This window comes from Triturus cristatus, chromosome 10, assembly GCF_964204655.1.
Source record: "Triturus cristatus chromosome 10, aTriCri1.1, whole genome shotgun sequence".
Classification (NCBI taxonomy): Eukaryota; Metazoa; Chordata; class Amphibia; order Caudata; family Salamandridae; genus Triturus; species Triturus cristatus.
Genome location: NC_140593.1, coordinates 393732854 through 393753227, shown reverse-complemented (window position 1 = coordinate 393753227; position 20374 = coordinate 393732854). Strand labels below are relative to the sequence as shown.

At 47.0% G+C, this 20374-nt stretch overlaps 1 protein-coding gene across 1 annotated transcript in view; it reads right to left on the bottom strand.

Moving 5' to 3' along the window:
* The window catches only part of GSDME (gasdermin E), a 351208-nt gene that overhangs the window by 201253 nt on the left and 129581 nt on the right, over positions 1-20374 (bottom strand). The window contains exon 3 of the mRNA XM_085631657.1: positions 15131-15323. Coding sequence (XP_085487783.1) covers positions 15131-15323 — 193 coding nt within the window. The remainder of the gene's footprint in view (positions 1-15130; positions 15324-20374) is intronic.

Below are 20374 nucleotides of genomic sequence, written 5' to 3'. Positions count from 1 at the left end.
AATAAGTGTCTAAATACAGTATTAGCATCAGCAGAGGATTACGGTCGCGTGAGTTATAGTTGCCTACAGTAACTATAACGGGGGAATTTCATTGGTTTTTTATCAGTAAAATGTCCAGCTAACTATAACATGTGTGAAACCTATGGTTTTTTCAGTGAATATATATATATATAGCATGCTCCGGCTTGGGACCATTCATTTTGAAAAGCACTCGACAAACACCAAAGTGCTCCAATTACAACACCTTTATTACACGGAAAGGATAACGTCTGCCTACTGCTTTCACAGTTCCCACCACGTACGCCGACGCGTTTCAAGGCAAAATGCACCTCTGGTCACTCCCCACTTAAAAGCACAATGCGGCACGCCACATGATCGCTTGTCACGTGTGCAATAAGCAAAGCATTTTGGGCAATGTAGTTCCGGCTTGAATAAGCATGCAATGTCCTGCTGAACAGAGCCCCCAAATGAGCCCCGGCAGATAGACGTCATCCTCAATTCCTTGATGCTGGTCCCCGGATAGAGGCCCCCCAGGAGATATATATATATATATATATATATATATATATATTCTCTTTTTTAAATGTGTACAGCAAGGATTTCAGGTTAGAATAGGTTTGGCCAATCGTAAATTTCCATAGGCACTGTTCCACTGTTGAGCTACCTCTTTCTAATAACAAATAGTGAATAACATTAATTCCCTTTTACAACCACAAATTGTCTGGCGGTGATTCAGGGATCCAGGGGCAGAGGAAGAGATGGGACATAAAGAATCAGCCTCTAAGCTAAGAGCTTCAGTCCTCACCCCGTCGTGTGTCTCAGCCCGGGCTGCTGCAGCTCGAGCTGCTGTGGACTCGGTTGGGCAGTGTCTAGAGTCTTATCTCCGGCACGACCGAGTTTTTTCACAGGTCTTTAAAGACCATTTGCATATTTACATACCTTTTTTTTTTAAACTTTGTTTATTAGATTTTCCAACCAACAGCACTATAGCATCATGACATATCATATTGAGGTAGCATTCGTCATAGAGATATATATATAATGCGTACAGGTATACAACTCAAAATTGCAGTGAGCTTGGCATTCTGGTTTCCTCCAGGGTACATGCCCGGAACTGCAGAGGCTCAACCGTGCCTGCCATCCCCTTCCTCCCACCTCCTGGCTAGCCCGTGGGCCCCCATACACCGAATCTACTGTGTGCCTCCTCCCTACGCTAATACCCACACATCCCTCCCTCAGTCAACCTCAAAGTATTCCCTATCTTTTGGACTCGTGCAGCCGTGGCCTCAACCCCATCCCCCCTTCCTCCCCAGTACATCCTCCCGCTGTCTACGGAGCCGTGCCCCCTTGTGGATGCTCTAGTAAGTAGCATGTTAACGGTGCCCAAATGTCACGAGGCCTAGAGGCTCTGGGCAGGAGCTCCGAATATAGTATAGCTTGCTCTTAGCAAAACACCAAATCCGTAATCCACTCCTTAAACTTCGGGGCCCGCCCCCGTCCCCATCGGCAGGCCACCCTCCTCTTAGCCATCAGGAGCGCCACAGCGACATACCTCCGGTGCGCCACCTGGATCTTATCAACACATCCCAACAATGCCATCAGGGGCTCTGGCTCCACAACTGTATGCGTCATCTGGGACACTGCCTCGAATACCTGCTTCCAGTACCTCTGCACCCCCGGACACTCCCACGCCAGATGCAGAAAATCTGCCGCCGGCGCCGCACATCTGTCGCAACAGTCTGAGTCCCTTAAGTGAAAGCGGTGCAGCTTGGCCGGTGTGTAGTATAATCTGTGTAAGTATTTATAGTGTATCATGCGAAGTCTGCTACTGGCTACGACCCTCTCAGTTTGCTGGCAGCAAAATTCCCAACGATTGTCGGGGATTGCACTCCCTAACTCATATTCCCATTGCGCCCTGGAGCCCGGATCCTCATACTCCCTCTGCGTGTGGACCGTTCTGTAGATAAGTGAGACAAGTCGTGTAGTCGAGGTGCATTTGAGCATTACCTGCAGCGGGCTCAGCGTGCCCGGCTCCGCCGGGAAATCAGGTGTAAGTGTTCGTATACCTTCTCTCAGCCTGACATAAAGAAATCTGTCCAGAGGGGTCTGCGGCATTCCCTGCATCAGCTGCTCGGCCGAACGGAATTTCCCTCCCTCATAAAGATCCCCCCACGTCCCAATGCGTGCTCGGTCTCTGAACCTATGAAACAGCGTCTCCTGCAACAGAGGCATAGTCGGGTGGTACGTAAGCGGTAGGGCGGGCGCATACAGCATAGGAGCGCCCATCAGCCGCCCAATCCTGCGCCAGGCATCCGTCGTACAAGTGACTGTTGTAGGGGTCGTGGTTCTGGGTGTCGTGGGTGTAAAGATCGCGCCATCCAATGGTATCGGGTGGGCCAACCAGTGCTCTGCAGCCACCTGAGGCATGTATCTGGGCTGTGCCACCCAGCACCAAGCATAATGCGCCTGCGCACTGAGATAATACAACTCCAGATCCGGTATCCCAAACCCACCATTCACATATGGCCTCGTAAGGACCTGCCACCGCAGTCTCGGCTGTCTACCCCCCCAGACCAAGCGCGTCAGCTCCGATCTAAGCGTACTAAAAAAATATCTCCCTGGATAGAAGGGGATGTTAAGAAACAGGTACAGCAGTTTGGGCAGAATCACCATTTTTATCAGCGACACCCTCCCTGCCATGGACAGCGGCAGAGCGATCCAACGTGTTACGCAGTCCTTTATCCGCCCCAACGCGGTGCCGTAGTTCAACCGCATTAGTTCGTCCCTATCTCTGGTCACCCACACCCCAAGATAGCGCAATTCATCTTCACACCATTCCAGAAGGAAGTCAAGCTCAAATTTATGGGTCGCCTCCGTCAGCGGAAACACGCACGACTTGCCCCAGTTGATACCAATTCCAGATAACTTCTCGAACACAATAAACTCTCTCAGAACCGGATTCAGGTTCTCCTCTGGGTTCCGAACTTACAACGTAATATCGTCAGCGTAGAGCGAGATCAGAATCTGCCATAGATTACACCTCAGCGCCCGTTCACGGTGATGGTGCCGCAGCTTAGCCGCCAGCGGCTCCAGAACTATTGCGAAAATCAGAGGAGAGAGAGGACACCCCTGTCTAGTACCTCTCGTAATCGATATGGGGGGCGATGTACGGCCATTAATCATCACTCTGGCTACTGGCCGAGTATATAGTAACCAAATCCAGGATAGGAACAGGGGGGGGAACCCCATGCGCCCCATCACTCCGAAAACGTAGTCCCATTCTACCGAATCGAACGCCTTTGTGGCATCTAGGAAGACCGCCGCTAGCGGCAATTCCGGGGAGACATTATTAAGGATTGCAAACAGCGTTCGGAGGTTATGGGACGTAGCCCGGCCTGGCACGAAGCCCGACTGGTCCGGGAGAATCAATTTATCGAGTAGGAGACTCAAACGATTGGCAATCAACTTAGCCAGAATTTTGGCATCGCAATTCAGCAGAGAGAGCGGTCTATACGAGTCGCACGAGCGCGGCGGCTTCCCCGGCTTCAGGAGAGAGATCATGATCGCCTCCCTCATGGTCGCCGGTAGTGAGCCCTCCTCTAGCGATTCCACATACACCTCCCGCAGTACCGGGGCCATTATATCAATGTATGCTTTATAAAACTCAATGGGAATGCCGTCCGTTCCTGCTGCTTTACCCGACTGCATACCCATAATTGCTTCTCGCACTTCATCCAATTCAAAGGGCATACACAAAAATTCTCTCTGTCTATCGCTTAGCCAACCCAACGCGACCTCCATATCCAACTCATCCTTTCTGCGGGAGGTGTACAATTGTTTATAGTGCCGTGTGAATACCTTAAGTATAGAAGCCGAGTCTCTGGAGAGCTCACCCCCCTCAGCCTCCACTTCAAGGATACAGTTGGAGCCTCTGGGCGTCCTGATCAGGGTTGCCAATATTTTCCCTGGCCTCTCACCCTCCCCGTAGCCCCGGGCCTTCCAGTACTTCCCTCGAAAGCGCGTTTCCCTCTCCGCCGTGGATATATATTCCGTAAGCTTGTCCCGGAACCGCACCTGCACCTCGCCCGACTCCAATTCGCGTAGCTCCCCCTCCAGCCGTCCCAGCGTACGGAGTATATCACGGAGCACACCATGCCCCTTTGATATACAAATCCCTCGGATCGTCACCTTAAAGGCCTCCCATATAATCTCCACACTATCCACCGAACCTTTATTGCGCCTAAAAAAGTCCTGCACCTCCTCACCCAACTCTTCTCGGAACACCTCGTCAAGTAACATAGAGGCCTGCATCCTCCAGCCACTCCGCGGCACCTGCAAGTCCGGCGACGACAGCGTAAGTTTAACTGGGGTATGATCCGAATACGTTCTCGCCAGGTGGTGTACTTGGGTTATCGCTGGCCCCAAGCTCCTAGATACCAACCAATAATCTATCCGCGACCAAGAGTACGTACGGGAGGTGAAATGCGACCCCTCCCTCAATGTGGGATGTAACTGTCGCCAGGCGTCCAAAAGTTGGAACGTTTTCATAGTGTCCTCAATCACTCCAGCCGCTCTTGTAAAGTGGTGCGGAGCAGGGTGAGATCTATCTGCGCTCGGGCAATATGTGACGTTGAAGTCCCCTCCCCATATTACTTGCTGGGAGTCTATTTCCAAAATCTTAGTCCATAAGGACGAAAAAAACTCTGGGTCGTCTACATTAGGCCCATAGCAGCATGCCAGGGTAACCGAGGTGGACCCTAATCGACCCCACACGAGACAAAAGCGGCCCTGTGGATCCACCAGCTGTCCCCCGACCTGGAAAGGCACTTGTTTCTTTATTAATATGGCTGTGCCCCGTGCATATGAAGAGTATGAGGAGAAGACTCTGTGAGCCGCCCATGTGTTAGCGAATCGGCTCTGACCCAGGGGGGAGAAATGGGTTTCCTGCAACATAGCAATATGCGTGTGGTGCCTGTCCAAGTATGCTAGCACTTGCCTCCGCTTGCGCGCATCTCCCAGACCCCTAACATTCCATGTAAGTACATTCAAATTATTAGCTCCTCCCTCAGCCATACCTCGCAGTGGTGTATGATCCCAGTGTAATCTACCATCCCACTACTACCTACGCTAGGTGTCCTGCATACCCGTGAATGATGCCATTGAAAATGCCCCTTATTCGATCCATTAGAATGCCCCTCCTTACCAAAAAGAGAGTAAAACTTGCTTAACTTTCCAACCCCCACAATTAACCCTCCCCCCACCCACTGGAGTACCCCCAACTTGCCAGCAAAGTGATCCCTCCCTATCCCTCCCATCCTCCCCAACTTAACCAGTGTTAGTGCAGTACTCCCGCGCTTCACCTGAGAGTGTAACCTGGGGTAATACCCGCTGGGGGCCGCAATAGGCAGGCACACGAATTCCTCCTACCCCTCCGAGCACTCCGCCCGACAGCAGAATCCCAGGGAGCTAGAGGTTCCCGAAGGGGTCATATAACAGTCTGCAGCCCTCCGTCAGACATCCCCGCCCGCCATCCTGCCCCAGTCCCAGAACCTTATTGTATCAACGTTGGTGCAGCGTCCAGTCCCCGCAGCTAGCCAAGCCATCAGGCCAGTGGTCAGGCCTCATCGTCGCTGCGCCTGTTCGCCTCTCCTTGCTGCGTAGGACCCCGACCGTCTCCTCCGCGCCCCGAGGTCTTCACCCTCTTGAGGAAGTCCTCCACCTGGGTTGGTGAAGTGAAGAAATGTTGCTTACCCTGATGCGTGATTCAGAGCTTCGCCGGATATAACAGTGCATAGTCAATGTGCGCTCTCCGAAGCTTAGCCTTCACGTCCATAAACTTGCGACGTTCCTCCTGCACCATGGGCGTGAAGTCGGGGAAGAGCGTAAAAGAGTTGCCTTCAAATGACAGGGAGCGCTGCCCCCTCGCAACCCTCAAGGCCGCGTCCCTGTCCTTGTAATTTAGCAGTCTCGCTATGATAGGGCGGGGGGTCGCCCCCGGCTGCGGTCTGGGCCCCAATGATCGGTGGGCTCTCTCCACTATAAACTGACTCGACAGCGCATCTTTTCCTATAGCGGCCAGCAACATCCGTTCAACATATAGTTCCATCTTCCCGGTGTTGGTGGATTCCGGAATACCTAAAATACGGATGTTATTGCGCCGACTGCGCGCTTCTAAGTCCTCGTTCTTCGCAGCGATGACGCGCAGGAGGTTGTCCATTCGCGCGAGTTGTGTGCTATGCTTTGCGGTAGTATCCTCCGTTGTCGAAATGCGCTGCTCAGCCTCCTGGATTCTGGTCTCGTACCCCTCCAACTTGTGAACTATAGTATCCATCCTGGCCGACATATGTTCCACCTTCTCCACCACAGTGGCAAACCCGTGTCGGATTTCCTGCAGTATGCTTTGAGTATCCGCAGTCGGGATTGCGCCTTTCTCTTGCCCCTCCTGCTGACTCCTCGGGGGCTGCCCGGTCTGACCTGACGGGCCACTGCGCTTTGGCGCCTCGAAGCTCAATTTTGACTGCTTAGTGTCCGTTTTGCCCATATTGCCTCTATCAATCCTCTGCAATTGGGGAGAAACACCACACTCCCTGCACCTCCGGCGTGTTGGACTCAGTGGCGCACGCACCACGACCCTCTAGTTCTACTGTCCAGCTCTCCGGCAGCTACCACCCCTGTGGCTCCCCACTTCTCACTGTGTCCGAGGTCTCAGAGCTTCTCCCTGGGGGGGTGGTCTACCAGCTCCACCAGTCGCGATCCATCCCCTGTGTCGTGGCCGGCCGCTGCTGCACACCTCTCTCCTCGCCGTGCACCGCTGTCCACCCCGCACGACGATATCAGGGGAGCGAGGCGGCAGCGCCCCGCAATCCAAGCTCTGCCCTGGCCGGGGTCCTGGTCAATGCGCTGTGAGCCGCCTCCCGCCACAGTAGACCTCGGTCTTGGTGGTGGCCGCGTTTCCCCGCGGCAAGTGCAGTCTGTTATAGGGCCCAGTGCGTGCGCCCTCCCAGCTCCCTACCGTTGCATTCCACCGCACTCAATATGAAGGAGTCACCAGCAGGCTCCACCGGTCAGGCCGATCTCAGGCCCCTCACGCCATCCGCGTCTCCCCCAAAGCCTCCGTCAGCTTCCTGTGCGCTACTCGCCCCCAATGCTCCTCCGGGGTGCTGCCGTCAGTGGCCGTCCCGGTGCTGCTCCGGCCGACTCCGCACCACTCCAGCCGCAATCTCCGCTGTGTTTAGGGGCCCAACCGGGCCCCTCGTGCAGCCCTCCTATGTCCGGTGGGACCGCTCCCTCCTCCAGGCGCAGATTGTGGCCTGGCGTCTCGTGGCGAGCCGCGCTCTCTCGTAGTCGCGGCCGCCGCCTCCAGCTGTCACCCTGCTGCGCTGTCACCTCCCGGTCGCACCTGCTCCGGCAGATTTCTCCGGCGCACGACCTCCAATCCAGCCCAAACTGCGAGCGAGTGTGCCCCACACCTCTGGGAGTCCAGGGGGACCGGCGCCGGCCACGTCCTCGGCGCTGGGGAAGGATTACTGCAGGATATTGCCTTCGGAAAACGGGAGCCTCGCTACAGCGCGGCCATTCCGTCCGTACGCCACCTAGCGCCATATTTACATACCTTTGTTAACTGGTTACACAGGCTTAGTTTTTTTTTCTGGTTCTAGTACCCCCTGGGCCCCTACCCTGCCTATTCCTTACATTTGCATTTTACATTTACTGCCGTAGTGTGAGAATGCATTTCATGAAAAGAAATATAAAGTAGGGTTGCCAAAAGAAAAATGCCAGCCATGTGTTGTTTAAAGAGCCTGCAAAGACCTCGTCTTGACACGAAATAGGGTTATAAATAAAAAAGCATGTATTCATGTGAAATTTGACTTTTCTCTCTTTGTTCCCATTAATTATCAGTCAAAGATCATTCAAGCAGCCCTAGAACACAATTAAAAGTGCTTTCTAGTTATATTTGCTGTTCGAAGTATACACAGATGCGTGCTTAAAATAGGGCTTAAGGCGACCACTTATTTTTGTATCGTCTGGGACATCAAAAAAATGAGGTGGCAACCCTAATCATAAGACTGGAAGTTTGTTGTAGGATCAGCATATTATTTATTTATTTTCTCCACCCTCGATCCCTGATTAAAGCAATAGTTTAACTTGTATCTGAAACCCTACGCTGCTGTCAATAAAATGATGAGTTACTTCAAATGTCTGGGAATGCACCCTGCATTCAGACAACTCACTTCTCATTCTCGCCCTTCACTGTCACACTCACAGCGACCACTGTACACTCACACTGATCACCATGCCATCACACCATTCACCCGCTCACCCTGCACTCACAGTGATCACTCCACTCAGAGCTCACAATGTACTAACGCTGTTTACTCTGTACCTTATCCTGCAGTCACACGAGCACACTACTCACTCTGCACTCATGTGACACTTCACTCACCTGTCCCCCTCACTTCTCAATCTGCAATCTCACTCAAACAAGCAAATCACTAATCAGTACTTAATTCGTCCCACTCTGCACTTACATCCACACCCAAATTCATATGGTCACCACACTCACCTTGCAGTCACTCCTCTTACCCTACTCTCACACTCCTGCCACCCACAAAACGCAGAGGGTTAATGTGCCTGCTACAAAGAATGTGTACCATGCAGATCACAGAACTGAGTGTGAGTAAACTATGAGTAGCGCTATAAAAAAAATGAAATGTTTGTCAGAAAGGTGCTATAGAGATATAAGGTGCATTGTTGGTGAGTGGTACAGAATATAGAAATACGGAATTTGTGACGCCGCCAAGACTGAAACCCTTTGTGGGTTGGAAATATCACCACGAATCTAAGGTTTTCTACTGAGAAGATATAGCCTTGAAAAAGTCACGGGATAACCTCCCTGTATGCGACGAAACACGTGTTGGCTGTTGGAGGCTGGTTGAAGATCTACGCTATTAAACAACTAAGAAGAAAGAGAAAAGAATCTTGTTTATTTTCTATTAATTGTGCTGACTAAATACACAGCTTAATTGAAAAGTTTGACCTTTACTCGACGTGTGCTGGGGAGTGTTAGCTGGTAAAATACAAAATCATCGTAATTCCAGGTTGTGCTATTTAAATTGAAACCGTTTTCCCTGATTATGAAGTAAGAATAATAACTATACTGCTACCATAACGTACGCTAGAAAAGTGTATAACATGCGTAAGATAGTCCATGCCCAATTTGCCGTGCATCACTATCAAACTTCCCTAAGAGTCCTCAATTCATTGTTATACTTGTTTGTTAAGGTTTAGGTTGTTTTGTTAAATTGTAGGAGTTTGTTAAGAGCGAGTGATCATCTTTTAACCTACTCGATGCGTCAGTTATTTGCTATTTTTGTACTATTTGTTGGAAGCTTACAAAGTTATAACTCTTTACTGCTACAATAGAGAATAACAAATTCATCTACTTTTTCATTATTTGGTTTACAAATTCTTTTACGTGCTAATTCGATATTTACTTGCAACATTTTTGTTTCGTAAAATCCAGTTGTTTTGTAGTTTTTTGGCAGCGGATTTAATATTGTAAAAAGAGCAAGATGAGCCACGTAACAGTTTCTGCAAGATAGTGTTGAGGAAAGGAATGGACTTGGCGAAATATCACACAGGATGAGTGAGAAGTTAATTTATTGCATTCTAATAAAATATATTTAGGAGGCACTGAACAAATGTAATTATGATTTTTTTTAATTAAGGTTTGAAGGTTGATAATGCAGAAAATACTTTAACATGCATAACAAAGTGTAGCCAAAACATTTATGGAGAAGTATAACAAAGGAATAGCTCATATTATTCGTAATCAGCTACTTTCACCTTCAGTCATTGCCAGTGAGCCTTTATGCAACCATTCACCTACCCACCCTTCAACCAGTTACACTGCCATGCGCACTCTCCTGACATTAGCTAAAGAGTTGCAAGGCTCTTAGTTGTGGCGGAGCGAAAACTAGGTTTTCCATTTTGGAAAGGTTATTAAGGGAACCCACATTTTCAAAATATAGAAGTATAGATGGGTAATAGTAAATTAAAAGGAATGTTTTTCACCGAGGGGTTCTGAGTGACATCAAATAGACAATGAGAGCAAAGCTCGAGTTGTCTATGATGTCACTCAGGAACCTGAGGTGAAAAACATGCCAGTAATTCACTTTTTATTATCCATATATAATTTTATGTTATGTATGGCCCCCAAAATCATCTACCCCGTGTTCAACTGCTGCTCAGCGACAGAGGAGAAATGAGGGAATCATAAATAACATGGCCTCTGTTACGTATCCCTGACTCAAAGGTAAAAAAAATAAAACTTACCTGCCATCCCTGACCACCCACCACCACCTTCTCTGCCTTCCTTCCCCTACTGCAGCTGTGCTTTCTGCTTTCAGTCAACGCAGACAAGCTTGCTGTGTTGAGTAGATCTCCGAGTGCCCTATGACATCACAGCAATGGGTAACCAGTTTAGTTATCAGCTGTTGCTGTGTCATAGCAGTGGATTACGATACTTAGAAACTCAAATAAACAATAGAGGCTTTCTACGAAAGCCATACATAACAATACTTTTTCTAAATGATTAAGATCATGGTGCAATTTATATTGATCTTATTTGACAGTCGCCTAATTCTCATTGCTTAAGTCCTTATTTAATACTGGAGTTAAAGAAAGGTTGTTGTGTATTGGGGTGTTGTGTTTTCTTAATGATGTCAGTCACTCTCCTATGGTTCCAATGTCTCAAATTTCGAAAGTTGTCTTTACTGGCTTGGCGATTTATGCATTTTTCGGTCTCTGGCATTTTGTCAACCTAGGAAGGTCCTATAAAGATTGTCCTACAATGGCCCTGTCCATACAATTACTCTCAAGTGGGCAGCCTTATAAAATGGGAGGATGTCAGGGCATGCCAGCCTCCACCTCTGAGGGCGGTCTTAGGATTTTTGAGCTCACTCTGGCTCTGCCCCCAGCCCAGACAATCAACAACCTATCTCTCTGAAAGTCTTTAAATTTTCCCTCTGGAAGTGGAGCCAGCAAGGTTTGAAAGAGATATACCAAACTGGGTAGAATATTCATTTTCAGAAAATTTAGCCATCATATGTATTGTGAGCACCATCTATTTAAGCCTCTTTTTAGTTGTCTTCTCAGTTTCTGGTAGTTAGCTCCTCTTCACCCTTCTAGGTCATTATTTCGGGGTAACCTCAGGTATTTTATCAATTTTTTTGTCCATCGAAAGGGACATGTCAGGCCAATCTGCTGCATTGTGTCTTGTGTAAGGGTTAGCATTTTGGATCCATCTTGATTTATTTTAAAACCCTAAATTGTGCCAAAGTCTCTTAAGACACATTCTCCTGTGTGTGAGGACTGGGGTGGATCGGCTATTGTACGGAGGATATCATCTGCAAAAAAAGTTTGTGTTGTTCATCCTCCCTGAACATTAGTAGCCGTCCTACATTTGTATCTTGATTGCCAGCGGCTCAACCACCAGATCAAATAGAAGAGAGGAAATGGGGCAGAGCCGTCTCGTTCCCCTCTGAAAAGTGTATTTACATGTGACCAGGCCATTAACATTTACCCTGGCTTCTTGACATTTGCAAGTAGCCATGATCCAACCCAGCATTTCGGTCACATCCATGTTGTCTGTAGAACTGCTGCCATATATTCTTCCAACTGACTATCAAACACCTTTTCAGTATAAAGACTGAGGAGAATAGCCAGAATCTGCTTACAGGTGACCTCCTCCACCCGTAGCAGTTCTTCTTACATTATCACTTACCTACCCATTTTCGATGATGCCCACCCAATTCGAGCCGACTAAGTACGGCATTATTACTGCCATCCTGTTTTCCAGTATTTCTGTGAAAATGTTAACACCTGCATTAAGTACTGTAATTGGCCTGTAAGCCATGCATCCGCTGGATCTTTCCCTGTTTATGAAGTAGCGTAGTATAGGCTTCTCTCAAGGTGGAGCTAAACCAATGTGCCAGTCAATGGAGTAGTCATGAAGTCTTAATGATGGACATTGTCTTCATCACCCTCCAGACTTCTGCTATATCAGTGGTTTGCTCCATCTTTTCTTACCAATGTTGTAGTATGCTAGAGAACCCGCAATGTTTGACAGTCTTCAATTACTGTGTCTTTCTCTGGGCCCTGCACATACAGTTTGGACAAGAATATTCTAAAGCATGCCTGATTATCTACTTCTCTCTATGCCCAAATGCCCTTTGTTGTCTAACGTATTGCCATGCATCTTTTGCTTTGTTGAAGCCCTAGTCAGTGGGCCAATATGGTCATATTTTAAGTATGATTTAATTGTAGCAGAACTCTTTCCACCTTTTTGTCCGAGAGGCATTTAGCTGCCCTAGTAGAGATGCTACCTTACAGCAAAGGATTGTGGCGAACATCAGTTTATCTAGTTTTGTAGGCTCTTCCACCCTTAATCTAGCATCCATCATCACTACCATGTCCCCCTCTGATGGTGGACTTGAAGTCATTCCATCTTTTCTGGGTTAGCTCTTGTTTTTGTAACTGGTATCTGATGAATGCACGCCCTGACGGGTTGGGCCCCTAAACCACTTCCACATAGCAATGGTCAGAGACAAATATATCTGACATGTCAGCCAAGTGTAGTCTACATTACCATGAGCTATGATGAAGATTTAACAAATGCAGGAGCATGTCTGTGGACATGGGGTTAAAAGGAGAAGGCCCTCATATCCGCATGTAAGTACCTCCATATGTCTTCTAGGCCCTATTTGATGTATGATCTGAAAAGGTTTTGGCTGGCACTCCTGGCCAGATCTTTCTAAACTGCCATCTCAGACAAGATTCAAATGCCTGTACAGGGTTATGTTGTCTCAGGAGCCCTCTATAGGTTTATGACTTATGATATGCAAATATTTGCTACAACGTTTGTCTTCATCTCTAGTTACCCTGCGATTTTGGTTGGGCATCAACAAGTTTTCTGGCCCAGTGGGGAAGTGGATGATCTACAGCTAACAATTTACATCTGTGGGGTTTTCACAACCAGCTGCCACCCTTATGGATCATCCCCTTAGAATTTCTGAAAACAAGGGGGCATATGTGAAGGCTAAATGGTAGGGGGTGTACCGGCACTCCTCCTCCAGCCTAGTCATCTACACGCTATCCTCACCCTCCAAAAGCAACTGTGACCACCGCGCTACAGCTTTTATTATTTGTGGGATGAGCAGCATCACTTGTAAGAGCCTGTTGTAGGCTACACCTCATCGTTATCACTAGTGCCACACTCCGCTACCACTAAAATCTTTTAAAGACTTTTCTATCTGCCTCCCCTTGTGCGCCACTCCAGTTCTGGGTTGACCAGTCAGAGGATCTCTAACTGCGAGGAATGCTGCTTCCACAGGGAGTGGACATCAGTTCAACTTATCTGCATCCTTGTGTCTCTATAGCGCTCACCACTCCTGTGGTTTCTGCAGCTCTGATGCCACTCCCCCATCTGTTTTCATCCGGTGAATCCGAGGTGCACCAGGAGTTTCCTACTGTAGCTTGGTGTCCTCCACAGCAACCTATCTGGCTGACAATTAAATCTGCCAGAATCTTTTCATGCTGTGTGGCTTGGCCCAGAAAGGGAGCCCAGACTGGCACTACAGTTCTACAGTGAGTGGTGCCACCAGCTTGAAGAGAAGTCATTTGAACAACTTTTAACAATCTCTGGCAAAGGCAATTTCTCTTAGCCGCAAGCCTTTTGGCTTTGTCAGTTCTTGTTTGTTTGCCATGAATTTTTTAAAAACATTATTGCGCTAAATGTTCACCAATATTAAATTTTAAAAAAAGGGGGAAAAGGCGATAATATTTTGGGGTTTCAAAATGCACATTGCCATAGTTGTCCCTAACAGTGAAGTCAACTACTATGTGTACGGCTGTGCTCCTTGTGAAAAAATATTACTTTTTAACAAAAGGGGGAAAAAGCGATAATATTTTTGGGTTTCAAAATGCACATTGCCATAGTTGTCCCTAACAGTGAAGTCAACTACTATGTGTACGGCTGTGCTCCTTGTGAAAGGACAGGATGATGTTACTCACAGTAACGTTAACCGATGGCTTCAGTGGGTTGACCCACTGCTCCATACCATAATCTGTAGTGGGCCAAAGAAAAATGTGAATGACAGAACAAGAGACCTGTGGATGAGGAGAACTGGCTGAAAGTCCATATATGAAAGTATATAATAACTATATTCTTACTTAAATCAAAAGGTCTTGGCTACGTCTGGGCCGAAAAAAAATGCTGCTTGGGCAGCAGTTCACCCTTTGTATTTGTGAAAGCTTTACAAATTAACCAATAACTTGCACAAACATCAGTGATGGCCACCACATACAAAAAGTGGTGAGGAGAGGCGAGGTGGTGTGGGGGAGCACGGGAGGGGGTGCGGGACTATAATAATAATACAAAATTTAAAAAAAGGTTAAACTTACCTGCTGCTGGCCACTTCCCGCGTCGCACCTCAGTGCCAGGAATTCGTAGTCCCAGCAGACACTGTGACTATGTCATAGACACCCTGTCCAATCCCTGCGCAGCTCTGGCCTGAGCAGGCCGGAAAGATGCTCCGCTCAGGTCAGGGAGTCTGTGGGGTTTCTCTAACCCGGCTGTTCAACACAGCCAGGTTAGAGAAACCTAAGTATGCCTTGGCCCCGTCCCTCCCTGCACACGCTGGCTGAGCCAGCGGCTTGAAAATAAAACAATAATGAAATATAATTTTATTTTTTTGCTGCTGGGTCTGAGCCAGTGGGGCTACACTCCTCCGCCTTTGTGGAGGAGCTGCCCCTGACAAACATGCTCTTATTGTCTAATAGCTGGCAAGGAGTGCACACCCCAAAACACACTGAAAACACCACAAGAATTAATTACTTCTCTTTACATTCACTATGACACAGAGATGGCAACAACTTCTTCACTCACTATCATAATAGCAGATGCAAATGCAATGACACTGGAAATAAAATCATAAGCATTTGGAATAAACCAACAAAACCTCATTTGGGATCTAAATAGATCGACGTTGCTTGCTAGTCCTCCGGGGTGACACAATGGAGCAGGTGTGGCAATGAAAATGTTGCCAGGGCAAAAAAAAAAACATGGTACCTTTGCTGGACATCCTTCATGAGCTGGTTGATGTCTACTTCCCGTTTTCGAAGACTTCCAAAAGAAGTGTGACTTTGCACGCAGCCTTTACCCGCAGTATTTAGCTCGAGAGGTCCGACTTCAGTTTCAATCCTCCCACCTAGGCAATTTCCAAATCTTCCATCATATTTCACAAAGTCAGACTCCACAACAACTAGAAATTGACAAAAAAATGTTAGCATGTTCCTACTCCATTTTATAGACACGGACAGCTACAAAAAGTCTCTTTTTTGACTCTACAACAAATGTTACTTAATGGGAATTTCAATTTTCTTCGATTTCTGTGTGCTGTGCTTTTAAGAATGTTTGGGAAATAACAGTTTCCGATATTTTTATGATGCATATTCTAAAAGAAGAAGAAAAAAAATCACTGAGTTTGTTCATATTTGTTTTAAACAATGCAACAAGTTGGGTGTCCTACCAAAAGATCTCACTGCAGAATAAACAGCTAGCTGTAGAGCGTTCAGGTCTTAGCATGCATCCTGACAAATGTATCAACAAGATTAACCTCCACTTTTAAACAATTCAGTGCCCACAGTTCCAACCGTTTTAAGACCATATCCAATTCTCTTTCGGTGTGGTATGTGGGAAATATACCACACAAAGGCAATCAGCTCACAATTTTTATGGCAGTCAAGGCCAGTTATCCTTCAGCTTAACCATTTGGGCAAGACTCATCAAAGGTTCCCATGGTCCTATCACAAGCTATAGAGGACAGAAGAGACCATATGCAGATTTACCCAAAGGCACTTTTATCAGTGTTTTTATTTCTGTAGTGGAGTGTAGTGGAGAGCAAAGATGTCAAATGGTATTAACCCCTTCAGTGCCCCGCCCTTTCCCCCTCCTGTGCCGGGCCTTTCATTAGCGGGCGGGGTCCATGACGAGATAGTCTCGTCATGGGCACAGCGCAACCGTGCTCCATGACGAGACTATCTCGTCATGGGCATAGAAGAGGTTAACATTGGAAACACTACTTTTTTGTCTCCCCACCTGTAGGTGCCCCCCAACCCCACTTCAGATGGATTTACAAGAATCTCAAAACAACAAAAGTAAGCTAAATATGGTAAGTGTCTGCCAAATGTTGTGCATATCTGTAAAACTGTACCATATTTCACCAGGAACCCGAAAACCACTCTGCAGAGCTTTGCCATTGTTAGGGCACCTAAGATTATGCAGCATGGAGGACCATAAAATGCCACAGGTTATCTAAATTATGGAGCAAAAGAGCGAATTATGCAGCACTTTCTTTAGATGTATTATTTTTATACATTTTACCTAGGAAGACATTTTTTTGTGACATTTGCAAACTAGGTAGAGTGGTAGACAATTGTGTGACAAATGAGGTAAACACAGGCCATCGGCCATCTTAACAAGGTAAACTCTGCAGCCAATCACATAAATCCACTGGCATTCTCCATTGCCCAATGATTTATCAAAGACTTAGGCCATTCTGACATAAAAAGGGACCGCCCGCCGTAAGTGCGGCGGTCCTGTGGGGCTGATTAGGATGCGTCCACCACACTGGCGGGCGCATCCTGCATTTTTAACATTGCGGCGGGCGGTGCTTTCAGCATCACCCACCGAAATTCCAAAAATGCATGTTGTGCATATGCATGCACAACGTGGCAGGCACCGCGCGGTGTCTGCCATGTTGTGCATGCACATGCAGGGGGGTACCATGGGTACCCCCTATGTGCCCCCCCAACATCCTGGTGGCCCGCAACGGGCCCCCAACTTCAAGATCCGCAGAAAGGCTGCCCCCTGCCTGCATCCTGATATGGAAGGCGGTGTCTAGCAGACACCACCACCATATTAATCCCTTTTCTGCCTGGTCGACTCGAACGGGCGGAAAAGTGGCGGACGGTCTTCCCGTCCACCGCGGTACCCCCGCCATACTAATATGGCGGGAGGGAAATGGGTGGCGGGTGGGGAAGGATGTAGTGGCGATCCGCCCTACATCCTAATGGACACCTTAGTTATGAAAGATAAATAAAACCTAAAAACAGTTTAAATCATTCAGTGCCCATTGTTAGCTGCGCTGTTGAGAAAACAGTTTTTTCAAGTTAACTACCTCAAAATAAACACGTGACTCATGGCTTATAGCATCACAAGAAACTCTTAATGGAATATTGTATGCTACTACACGGTTACTCATTATGTATCCTCTTAGTGAATATATATATAAATATATGTATATACATATATGTCTGCTTTTCCATAGAAATACAAATGTTTGGTTTGTTAATACCTTGGGTCAGTTTGACAAATCTTCACCAAACATTCCCAAAAAAAGTCCATCCACTTCAGCTCCTTCCTGGAAAGTTTCGGGGTGATCTGTCAAGAAAGAGTGTCCCAAAATGCAAAATCCTCATGCATTAAAATTAATTTTGTGAACAGCATTGATTCTCTGGCGGCATCAATTAACGGAGAACTCTTACTGATACATGCGCGGGTCAACAAGATACCAAATGGGTCAACAAGATACCAAATATGAGTCCCGACCCTCTAGCTCTGCCCTTGAATCATTTTTTCGCGAACATTTAGATGAATCATATATATCAGGAGGTACGCGGCACACCTGCAAAGTTGGTTTGGAGCACTGTCTGCAACGCGTCCCCCCCCCGGCGCTACACGTCTCCACAAGGAGGTATCTGGCACATGGGGAGAGAGGAGGCAATATGACATTGCCTGATAAGGGGAGACTGGAATGGGCTTGGAATCCTTCAGGCTACTGCGGAAGGTGTTGACTCAGCTGCCAAAACAATTGGGACATCATTTAGTGTTTAAGAGGCCCCGTCACTGTATGGACTCCCACAGAGGACTTAAACACCAAGAATGCAGTTGCGCGGGAGGAGTAATGCGATGTGTCCAGCAGTCCTTATGGCGGAGGAGGGGCACGAAGTCACCTGACGGGAAGTGGTCACAGCTGACATCTATTTCAAACTGACCCCCCAAGGAAAAGAATAGCCAGAGAAACTGGCACTGATGAAGCTATTTTAAAAGCAGAAACGCGTCTGCTGAGCGTTTCTTTGGACGCTGCACACGGAGCATGAGAGAAATCAATAAAGCCCTATTAATCTACGCCGGAGCGGTGTCGCACTCTGTTCATACCTGAAGAGAGCCTGGTTGATATTTATATATATATATATATATATATATCTATATATATTATCTACTGGCGGTCGCCAGTAGATAGTTATAGTTAGGACCCTGTTTCCATAGGAAAACCGCAACATTCTATTTGGAATAACTTTGGCGCCGGTCGACGAATCCTCGCGAAATTTTCAAAACTAATGGGGCACTACGCTCCGCTCCTACCCTGAAAGTCTCGGGGGGATTCGTCAAGCAGGGGCTGAGAAAAAAGGGGGGTCCCAAAACGCGTTTTCCCCATGCATTTTTCCATAGGACCTTTAGACACAGCTACAGCCCGAACGGCTGAACAGAGTTACTTGAAATTTGGCAGAGAGGTAGTCTACAGGTCAAGGAAGTGCCTTTTGTAGGTCTGGTGTAAATCTGTTCAGTAGTTCCTGAGAAAATAGCATTTAAATCAATATATATATCTGTGGCAGCTTACCGTGCGCTTACCGTGCGCTTACGGGAAGCTTACCGTACGCGTACGGTGCCGTGCGCGAGCGCGATTCTGATTGGCTGTTAGATCTTAGTAAACATTCGAATCGGTCGAAACCAGGAAATGGCGGCCGCCATTTTCTCTCTCGCACTCTGAGGGGGGGAGGAAAAACAAAGTTGGATATCAGGAAAAGGGGCAGGCTAGACAGCTCCTAACCACCTAGCCTTGGTTAGGGTGTCCCAAAAGAACCCCCAAGGGCAAAAATTCATTTTTTTTTTTTTTTTAAACGCCGATTGCGCTTACCGTACGCGTACGGTAAAAATTAATTAAAAAAAAAAAATATCCTCATTTCCCCCCCCCCGTCTGCAAAAGGTGCCCGCAGGGCACCTTTTGTGCATGGCTTTCTTTATATTGAACATTTAATAGATAACCTTTCACAACGAAGCGCATAATATGTCCTCCGTGTGCGGACGGCGCGCGAAGCGCATCGTGCGTACATGGCCCATCCAGCGTAACGTGGGCACGCGGTACGCATAGCGCACCGCGTGCCCACCGTGCGTGCACGGCACTAACTGCGTAAAGTGGGCGAGCGGTGCGCAAAGCGCACCGCGTGCACACTGTGCGCGCACGGTGCGCGAACGGAACGAACTGCGTGAAGTGGGCGCGCACGCCACGAACGGCGTAAAGTAACTTAGCATTTAAAAAACCGTACAAATTCACTCAAAAAACCATAGGTTTCACACACGTTATAGTTAGGAATTAGCATTTAAAAAACCTTGCAAATTCACTGAAAAAACCATAGGTTTCACACACGTTATAGTTAGCGGACATTTCACTCATAAAAAACCAATGAAATTCCCCCGTTATAGTTAGTGCAGGCAACTATAACTCACGCGACCGCAATCCTCTGCTGATGCTAATACTGTATTTAGACACTTATTTGCCCATGTCTTCTTCCATTAAATTTTAGCTATACATATATTGCAAATATTTTTTTTTCATAAAGACACATATGTCATCAGCAGAGGATTGCGGTCGCGTGAGTTATAGTTGCCTGCACTAACTATAACGGGGGAATTTCATTGGTTTTTTATGAGTGAAATGTCCGCTAACTATAACGTGTGTGAAACCTATGGTTTTTTCAGTGAATTTTATATATATATATATATATATATATATATATATATATATATATATATATATATATATATATATATATATATATATTTTGAAAACACACGGTCCATTGGTCAAGGTCAATTTAATGACATCCAGCAAACGCGTTTCGGAATTCTCCTTTCTCAATGCTGGTACAAACATAGAGGATGTTGTTTTCAAGTTTGTTAAATACATCTTGAACTGTCCCCATTGGATAATAATTAGTGGCAAGTAAAAGAGGACTCACCCTTCTAGTCAAATACTCAGTTTTCAATCGGTCATCTTAGCATGTAAAATCTAATATTTGTAATACCAGTGGAAATGTCTTGTAATATCACACGGCCACAATTTGTGCTTGCCTCTTCCTCAATCAATCCCAAATAGGTTGCCATTTAACTCCCTGTGCCCTTTGTCAGCCATCAATGCCAGTTTACACAGTATAGATATAGATATAGATATATATATATATATATATATAA